Raw genomic sequence first — 9,927 nt, 5'->3', positions numbered from 1 at the left:
AGAACGCATAACTGTTAAGCAGGAAAAATCCAAGAACACTAGATACACAGGATTATCAATATTTCATAGACTGTATCCCCTTTACCACTTTCTCTATGACAAAGATTTTGTCTACGATGAAATGCATGGTCTTCCTCTCAATGTCGTGAAACGCCAAATTCAGTACCTACTAGAAAGTGATGATGAAGATCTTAACTGGCAGGTAGTTGATGAGCGACTTAAAAGTTTTCCATGGACTCATGAACATAGGACAGGACGATTGCCCTCTGGTATCACAAAGCGATTTGGTTATTGGAAAGCAGAAGATTTTAATCATTTTGCATTTCCTGCCATGGAAGCCTGCTTAGGTGACATGCTACAAAACAATCCTGAAACTCGAGAAATTCTCTGTTGCCTTGCCCGTATTATTGAGTTTCTTAGCAACCATGCTAGAAATGGCTGGAGCCAAGCTGATACTTCTACATTTCATGAAATGTGTGTGAGATATGCTGTACTAGTAGAAGAGGCCCATGGTGTTGGCAGTTGTGTAATCACTTTGCACAATCTCCTGCATTTTAAGGATGATATTGCCCGTTTCAGCTCAATGGATAACTACTCATGCTGGACAGAGGAAAGGGCCGTTAGGAGGTACATTCTGGCCTCTAACAACCACAAGAACATTGAAATTACTTTTGCTTTGAGTGAGGCAAGGCGAGAATTTCTAAAGCTGCGGGAATCAAAACAACATGCTGAAAATCGTCTAAACATTCGCCAAGCTGACATTTCCAAGGTAAATACCATAATTACTATTAATTAAATGCCAACGACTGTTCTCATAGATGCCACCTCAGTTCAATTTGTACTCAATGTGGCCATTTACCATAAATCCTCTATTATGTCCCCTGGGGGTATTTATTTCAAGCACGTTTGAGGACGGGGAGCTTATTTAACACCAGTACATGGATAAACGTCCAAAAACCATAGTTTGATCAATGGCATGTTATATTCATGATTAATTACGATGCTTTTTGAGTACAAGTACCAGTAATATTTCCTCCAAAGCTCGCAAGTACTGCCGTGGTACAGTAAAATTGTACAGGTGATACTGTAGAGAACTGGAACTAGTTATATATAGAACGATAGGGGACTGGCACTAGGCGAAGAAGGTTGTTAATCTAAGATGGCGTGAAACGCTTCGAGTGCGTATTAAAGTTAGATGTTCCTGTTTGTCGCTTGTTGGGCGTGTGGACTAACAAAATTGGCGACCCTGCCAGGACCTAAAACTCAAGGACAATGAAGGACTGTAGGAACCACTTGTGGCGAACGATTTTGGTATGTTTTTGAGCTTATCTGTGTTTTTCTTCGCGACCACGTGCTTTGTAAGTTGCCCGCCATATTTGTCAACCCGTGTGGAGAAGAACGAAGGACACACTATGGCCGAAGACCTTCAACTTGAAATACAGTCTAACATTTATGCCGCGGATTGGAGTTCACTCGAGCGAATTGCGGAGTTCTTTAAAGTCGAAATTGAAGGGAAGAGCAAACTATTCGTGGCGAAATTTATCGTTCAGCAACTCGAGGAAGGAATTGGCAAGTTGAAAGAAGCCGAAGTTGTGCCATACCTTGAAGATGTGAAAAAGTTGTTGACAGAAAAACCTTCTGGCATCAAGGACGAAGGTAAGAGTGGCAAGTTTGTTTCAAGTGTTTCCAAACCTCCCAGTGTAGCAAAGGAAGACTCAGTTCAAAAACTGTTGGCGACCAGCGCTTTACGTAGACAGTTTAAGATCAGTGGTCAAATTGGGGAGCCGGAACAAAAAGATAAGATTAGCTTCTCTTCACTTGCACGTCAGATTCAGACAGGGTTGGCCCAGGGTTATGCCGAAGATGAAATTGTTGATGGTGTGATTCGTTCAATCACACCTGGGATGGTGCTTAGGAGTTATCTGGAAACTTACAAAGACTTAACATTGGAACGTTTAAAGAAGATTCTTCGTAGCCACTATGGTGCGAAAAACACATCAGAAGTCTATCAAACACTAGCATCATTATGTCAGAGCTCAAAAGAATCACCTCAAGTGTTTTTGATGAATGCCCTAGATCTGAGGCAGCAGATTCTGTTTGCATGTAGTGAAGGAGATGATGACACATCCCTACAGTATGATTCTGGGCACATACAGTGTCTGTTTCTTCGAACAGTAGAAACTGGTTTACAGGATGAAAGTATTCGTGCTAAGATTCGCCCATTCCTAAAGGACCCCAATGTGTCAGATGAAGTGTTAATGCAACAGATGAGTATGGCAACCTCAGCAGAAAAGGAGAGGGACAAGAAGCTAAGGAACAATAGCAAGACCAAACCACCAGCATTATCAGTGTCTACAGTATCTGATGACTCATCTAAAGGGAAGGAAGAAAACAAGAAAAGCACCCCTCAGAATGATCTTCTATCAGCTATCACTGCAATCAAGTCAGAAGTTGAGGCATTGAAAAGTGAGGTCAGAAAGAAGAGCACCGACCAAAGTGTACCCCCTGGGAAGTGGCCGGAGAGAAGAAGACCACCTTTGTGTTCAAGCTGCCTTGAAAACAAGAAAGAGTATTGCAATCACTGTTTTAAGTGTGGGAGCCACTCTCATTTTGCAAGAGGATGCAGGGAGCAGTTAAACAGGAATCGACTGCTTCCGCGAGACGGGAAACAGTCGTAAATCCACCAAAGTCTCACCAATGTAACAACTGCTGTAAAACCGGAGTCAAGCAAGGACAGCTTAAAAGATGTAGTCAGTGTCGAAGTGTATGGTATTGTTCCACAGAATGTCAGAAAGGACACTGGTCTGATCACAAGGTGTTGTGCCAAGCAATAAGTCATCTCTCTGAGGCAAGTACACGTAAGTCTAAAGATTTTGTAGACCCAGCCTGTGTTAGCCATTTAACTCCAAGTGAACATGCTAAAGTTATTGGCCTTGTTGGTAAGAAGTGTATGGTAAAGTGCTTGCTCAATGACTGTGAATGTGACTTGTTATGGGACACTGGTGCCCAGGTATCCATAATATCAGTCGAATTACTTCAGCAACACCTAGGACAAGTAGCTATTAGACAGTTGTCAGAGCTCCTGGATACAAATCTAAATTTAACAGCAGTAAATGGGACCAAGGTACCTTACATTGGGTGGGTGGAAGTCAGAGTGAAGTTAACCTCTCTCAGCAGTGATAGTAGTCAAGAAGAACTGTTAGTGCCTTTCCTTGTAACATCAGAAAAGTTAGACTGTCCTATTCTGGGATATAATGTCATTGAAGAGCTGGTAAGCCAGGACCAGAATCCAAAGCCAATTATTTACAACAGTTTCCCTGGAAAAGATAAGACAAAATTAGATGCCTTGGTACACTTTATTCAGAGTTCAAGTTCAGATGCCATTTGTAAAGTGAGAACTGGAAGAAAAGATGTGGTCATACCTAAGGATAGCACAGTCGCTGTCAGTTGTCGTGCAAATACAGGACCTGTGTACAAGCAAACACCAGTGTTGTTCCAGCCAGACAGACTAGCACAGTTGTTGCCAGAGGGCTTAGAAGTTAATGAGACTTTGTTAAACATCAAACCAGGAAAAACTTCCCGTGTACAAGTTGCTGTATACAATGGGACAGATCATGACATCACACTAAAGAGCCGCACCTCATTAGGAGTTCTTCAGGCAGTGAAATCAGTGACTGCGGCAGACGTGAGGCTGAGTGAATGCAGTATCCAGACCGACCAACAACATCAAAGGGAGCACGAGCCTCAAGGGCCAACAAGACCAACTCCTTCTGGGCAGCAAGATGGAGAAAGCAAAAACCATCTCCCAGCAGTTGACCTTAGTGGCTTAAACCATGATCAGCGGATTGTAGCTGAGACAATGCTGAGGGAAGAGCATGAGTCATTCTCATCTAGTGAAGAAGATATTGGTTGCATCCCTGATCTGGAAATGGAGATTAACCTGAAGGATAGCCAGCCAGTGCAAAAGAAGTACACGTCGATCCCTCGACCATTGTACCCAGAGGTGAAACAGTACATCGAAGACCTTCTGAACCAGAATTTTATCACTGAATCTAAGTCTCCATATTCCTCTCCAGTTGTCTGTGTCCGAAAGAAAGATGGGTCTCTGAGACTATGCATCGACTACAGAGAACTTAACCGCAGGACTATTGCTGACAGACATCCCATCCCTAGAGTCCAAGAAACCCTGGATAGTCTTGGTGGTAATAGTTGGTTCAGTGTTCTCGATCAGGGTAAAGCATATCATCAGGGGTTTGTAAGCAAGGAGAGCAGAGCAGCCACAGCATTTATTACACCATGGGGACTGTATGAGTGGATAAGAATCCCATTTGGATTGATGAATGCGCCTGCAAATTTCCAGCGGTGTATGGAACGGTGTTTGGGTGAACTGAGGGACAAAGTGGCTATTCCATACCTTGATGACATCATAGTATTTAGCAGGACCTTTGAGGATCATGTTGAGCATCTGAGGACAGTGTTAAGAAAGTTACGTGAACATGGAGTGAAGTTGAAGCCGCGTAAATGTAGTTTGTTTAAAGGTGAGGTCCAGTTTCTAGGAAGAGTTGTGTCAGGTGATGGTTACCGGATGGACCCAGGGTGTGTTAAGGCTATTGAGAAGTTAAAAGAAGTGTCACCTAGAACTGTTGGTGAAGTCAGACAGCTTGCTGGAATATTAAGTTACTACCGCAGGTACATTAAGAACTTTGCCAAAGTTGTGAAACCAATTTATGATCTCCTAACTAGCACTGGGAAGGATGGTCAACCACCCTCAAAGACACCGATCTGTTGGGGTAGGGAACAGCAACTCGCCCTTCAAGAGTTAGTGAGACACCTCAGTCATCCACCTGTTATGGCTTACCCAGATTTCTCAAAACCATTCACTCTACACACTGATGCAAGTAAAGATGGTCTTGGGGCAGTGTTGTACCAAAACCAGGATGGGGTCATGAGAGTAATTGCTTATGCTTCACGAGCACTGTCACCAGCCGAAAAGAAGTACCACCTTCATGCAGGCAAGCTTGAGTTTCTGGCTCTAAAATGGGCAGTGACTGACCATTTCCGTGATTACCTTTATTACTCTCCAAAGTTTACTGTTTTCACGGATAACAACCCGTTGACATACATTCTAACTTCAGCGAAGCTCAATGCCACAGGTTTGCGGTGGGTTAATGAATTAGCCGATTTCCACTTTGAAATCAAGTATCGACCAGGAAAAGCCAATGCGGATGCTGACACCCTGTCCCGAATGCCAATCAGCTTTGAGGAGTATATGGAAAGTTGTTCAGAAGTAGCTAGTCAAGATGTTCTGGATGCTGTCACTTCCTCAATCCATGTAACTAACACTGTTTAGACCGCTTGGTTGTCATCACTAACAGCAGTGCCTGATATCTTAAAGGAAGAATGTGTTAACGTTCCAACTATGCCTCATAGTGAACTTATCGCAGCTCAACAAGAAGATCCGACAATTGGTCGTGTCTTACATTTTATGCAAGTCGGAAGCCGTCCAACCTACCAGGAGAAACAGAAAGAGTCAGCTAGTGTACGACAGCTCTTACATGAATGGAACAAACTGTTTATTTCTGAAGATGGAATTCTTTGCCACAAATGTGGATCTAGAGATCGAATGGTCTTACCCAAGAAATACCACATAAAGGTGTATGAAGAACTACACGAAAACATGGGGCACCTGGGTGCAGACAGAGTAGTGGAACTAGCTAGAGAACGTTTCTATTGGCCGTTCATGAGGGCAGACATTACCCATTATGTCACGAAAGTGTGCCATTGCCTTAAGCAACGAAAACCTGCGACTCACGTTAATGCCCCACTTCAACCTATTGTTTCTACAACACCTTTCCAACTTGTTTCCATGGACTTTGTTCATCTCGAACCAAGCTCGGGCGGATACCAGTATATATTGGTGATCATGGATCACTACACCAGATTTGCTCAAGCGTATGCTACACGTGACAAGTCTGCAAAGACTGCTGCTGATAAATTGTATAATGACTTCATCATGAGATTTGGATTCCCAGAAACCATCCATCATGACCAGGGTGGAGAATTCGAAAACAAGCTCTTCTACAACCTTGAGAAACTGAGTGGGATTAAACATTCACGGACAACACCCTATCACCCGCAGGGAAATGGGCAGGTCGAAAGGTTCAACCGGACGCTTTTATCCATGCTGAGAGCCTTACCGGAGAAACAGAAATCCCGCTGGCGTGACCATCTCAATAAAGTAGTTCATGCATACAACTGTACGCGTCATGACTCTACTGGATTTTCACCTTTCTATCTATTGTTTGGTAGAAACCCGAGACTACCTATTGACTTAATGTTTGGCTTGAAACCTCCAGAGGGATTTTCTACATATCCTGAATATGTCAGAAATTGGCGAAGAGCAATGAAGGAAGCTTACGATTTAGCCTCTGCCCATGCAAAGAAAAGTGCAGACATGGGGAAACAACAGTATGACAAGAAAGTCAGACACACTGCGCTGTGTGAAGGAGATCGTGTTCTTGTACGAAACATGAGTGAGCGTGGTGGCCCGGGAAAACTTCGACCTTACTGGGAGCAAGAAATCTATGTTGTAACTCAGAAGAGGAAGGATATGCCAGTTTATGAAGTAAAGCCAGAGAGTGGAAATGGAAGGTCAAAAGTTCTCCATCGCAACATGCTATTACCGTGTTCTTACTTGCCGGTTGAGACCCCACTTAAGTCATCAAAGAGTCGCCGTACAGTATCTAGGAGGTCCAACAGACAGCAGGCTTCACAAGAAGAGACAACCGGAACTACTGATGAGGACATAAGCCTCACACCTGATAAGCTTCAACAACTTTACGAGTCTACCAGACAAGAGTCATATGTAGTTGAAGAGGACATTGACCCTTGTATAGTTGATTCCCCAGACTCAGAGGGAGAAGAAGAAGAAGACCCGGAGCAACCAGTTGGTACAGTAGATGATGAGGCTGCAGATAGCTTACCTATAAGACAGTCACATCGTATGAGCAGACCACCTCTTAGGATGACCTATGATGTAATGGGACAACCGTCCTTCCAAACAAGTTCTACAGCAGGAATTCAAGGCGTCACAGTATCGTACCCACAGCAGTTGTGGCAACCTGTCACAGTATCATGGATGCTACAACCTGTTCTGCAGCCCTATAGCTATTTTGCACCTTTTCCAGTATCATCACAGCCGATGTATCCTGTGCCTATGTGGTGTTACTAGCAGGCCCTTAGACATTAACTTGAGAAGAACGGAACTGATTTGCATTGAAGCTACGTTCATCCTAGATAAGACTGTTAAATGTTTCCTTTTGGTATTGTATAATTTCGTACAACGTTTTGCTTGTGTATAGAGGTTCAAACTCGTTTCATTAAGAGAATTATTTTTCTCTATCTCGGAATATTCTTTGTACAAGGAAGTCAAGTCGTGTTATAGAAAAAGGCATAAGTATTGCAAAGATAGAACAGTGACATCTTGAGTGCAACATAAGCTGGCCTGATCAACCAGAGTACTTTTGTTAACCCCAGGATGAGATACAAGTGTACAAAGAACTGTTATATGAGATAACCAAGAAGAGACTATTGTCTATTCGTTCATGTTGAGGACAACATCTCTTTTCAGAGAGGGAGAAATGTAGAGAACTGGAACTAGTTATATATAGAACAATAGGGGACTGGCACTAGGCGAAGAAGGTTGTTAATCTAAGATGGCGTGAAACGCTTCGAGTGCGTATTAAAGTTAGATGTTCCTGTTTGTCGCTTGTTGGGCGTGTGGACTAACAATACAGTCTGCTGTTTATTGTTTGAGAAAGAAAAGGGAGGAGGGGAAAGGGAGGGGGGCTTATTAGAGATGGTGAGCTTATTTGAGAGGAGGGGGGGCTAAATAGAGGATTTATGGTAGTCAATGAAAACCAATCACAATGCATGTAATTGAGAAGCCAAAAATAGAAAAATTAAAGCTAATTCCAATTATTACGAATTAAAGTGACTTGTTCTATTGCACTAACACTGATTGCATGCTCAAAGAACAAAATTGGGGCTCTTTATTTCTGTTCTGCAAAGAGAATGGGTTATATTGTCCAAGTAGCTCCACTTAAAGCAGCCACATGCACACTGTAAATATCATGACCCATGTGCCTTTTTTCAAAAGCATTTACAGTATGAATAGAAGTCACGATGAACTGCTTATAAACTGAGTTTGATGCTACATTTACAATTTTTAAGTTAATTAATTAGATTAATTAAATTTTTAAATTACCTAACACGACCCCACAAGCTGTAAGCTTTTATATCTCGTGTTTAAATAAAGGTTGTCTATCTATCTATGCTAACAATGTTCCCACCGCTTTACAAACATTTTTCTGCGTAGTATTATTAGTTCAGACTTCTGATGATAGTGTCGGTGACTTCATGACCTACTTTACTGTACAAACTTGGTTTGCCATAAATGTTTTTGGGAAATGTACTTGTAAATATTATTTCGTCAACTTAAAATTTAATATCGATGTCAACATGTTTTACGTACTCTTTTCTTTCTTTTTCTTTTTTTTTTAGCCGTCAGCACGGTCACTGCAGTTTGCCAAGAACCTTTTTGAGAGTTCCAAGGGCACAGTAAATTATGACCGATTGTCAGTGGGCATTCTTGTCGGTGGTGTTAAAAGTATGGAGCTATCTTATAGTGACCGGCAGACTATCAGCATTGCAAGAGGCGTTACAGCTGATGATGTTCCAGGTATTGGATGGTGTTCCAGAAGTCTGTGGAAACCAGAACACTCTTTTGAGGGCCTGCTCTACAGAGTTGGTGAACATGTGATTTTTGCTGATCCAGACAAGGGAGACACTGTTGCTGTACTTGAGTGTTTGTTTTCTGTCAGAATTGACAATGTGTCTGCTCTCTTCTGCAAAGGAAAACATTTTGAATATGATGGAGCAACAGACATTGGCCTTAAGAAAGTCTGCCCAACAGATGAAGTAGTCATATTTGAAGCTTCACTTCTCAGCAGAAAGGTAATGCTGTTTGCAAGGAATGACAATGATGAGCAGGAGAATGATTTGAGGGAAGGTCAGTGCTTTATTCTGGTTGACTACATGCGACGGGTGTTTCCTGTTACTGAAGGGACAGTTGTTGTTCCTTACTATCCTGTAGTCCATGACATGGTTGAAATCAAGGGAAATGATGGGCAAGTCTGGAAAGCTTGTGCACTGTCATTCAACCTAACCCGTTTGACTGTTAATGCTAGATTTTTTGTAGAGGATGGCACAGAACCTGGTAAGTGGGTACCTGAAAGAAGCCCAGTGCAGGTCATTCACTTCAACAGTGTCCTTGGAATTTCAAAAGGCTACTGGCAGGTGGCATATTCTTGTTGGATTGATGAAGAGGAATAGTAATCCATCTTTCAAGGACAGGTGTGCTGTTAATGGATACCAACCAGAAATGTAACTAAGGACACACTCTGTATTTGTAATTGATTTGAAATTTTACAAAGCGCACAAGCAAATCACTGTCTTCTCCTTATCAAAGTTTATGTAGTTAAACAAAATAAATACTTGTTTACCCTACACATGTAAAAGAACCTTCATTGTACATGTACAGTATTATGTAGGTTCAGAAATGTATTTTCTTTATTTTAATTGAAAATAAATTACTTGCCTGCAATTCACAGTGGTTTAAATGATAATGTAACATTACTGGTTTATCACTCAAACGATCCAAGTTTGCTTCCATGGATTTTACTGGATATTTATCACCTGCTAGAAGTGATATTCCAATAAATTACCATCAAAACCAACTTGGATTGTTAAATGACAAGTATACCAATGACCTTCCAAAGAACTTTTTTCTCCTAGAGAAATTATAAAAGATTCCAATATTATTCCAATATTGGATAGTCTATTTTCAAGGTTTTCCAATAATAATCC

The 9,927-nt window shown here is 41.9% G+C and overlaps 1 protein-coding gene across 1 annotated transcript; it reads left to right on the top strand.

Moving 5' to 3' along the window:
* On the top strand, positions 1-9,633 carry LOC144647726 (uncharacterized). The gene is made up of 2 exons (XM_078507403.1): positions 1-769; positions 8,563-9,633. The coding sequence occupies exons 1-2, from the start codon at positions 122-124 to the stop codon at positions 9,391-9,393; spliced, it is 1,479 nt and encodes a 492-aa protein (XP_078363529.1). The 5' UTR covers positions 1-121; the 3' UTR covers positions 9,394-9,633.
* Positions 9,634-9,927: the final 294 nt, after the last annotated feature.

This window comes from Oculina patagonica, chromosome 4 (assembly GCF_052425735.1).
Source record: "Oculina patagonica isolate OP01 chromosome 4, crgOcupat, whole genome shotgun sequence".
Taxonomy (NCBI): Eukaryota; Metazoa; Cnidaria; class Anthozoa; order Scleractinia; family Oculinidae; genus Oculina; species Oculina patagonica.
This window is presented reverse-complemented; position numbering and strand designations above follow the sequence as displayed.

Coding starts and splice junctions, on each gene's coding strand:
- LOC144647726 (XM_078507403.1), top strand. CDS start 122: ATGCATGGTCTTCCTCTCAATGTCGTGAAACGCCAAATTCAGTACCTA. Junction 770..8,562: donor GCCAAGCTGACATTTCCAAG/GTAAATACCATA, acceptor TTTTTTTTTTAG/CCGTCAGCACGGTCACTGCA.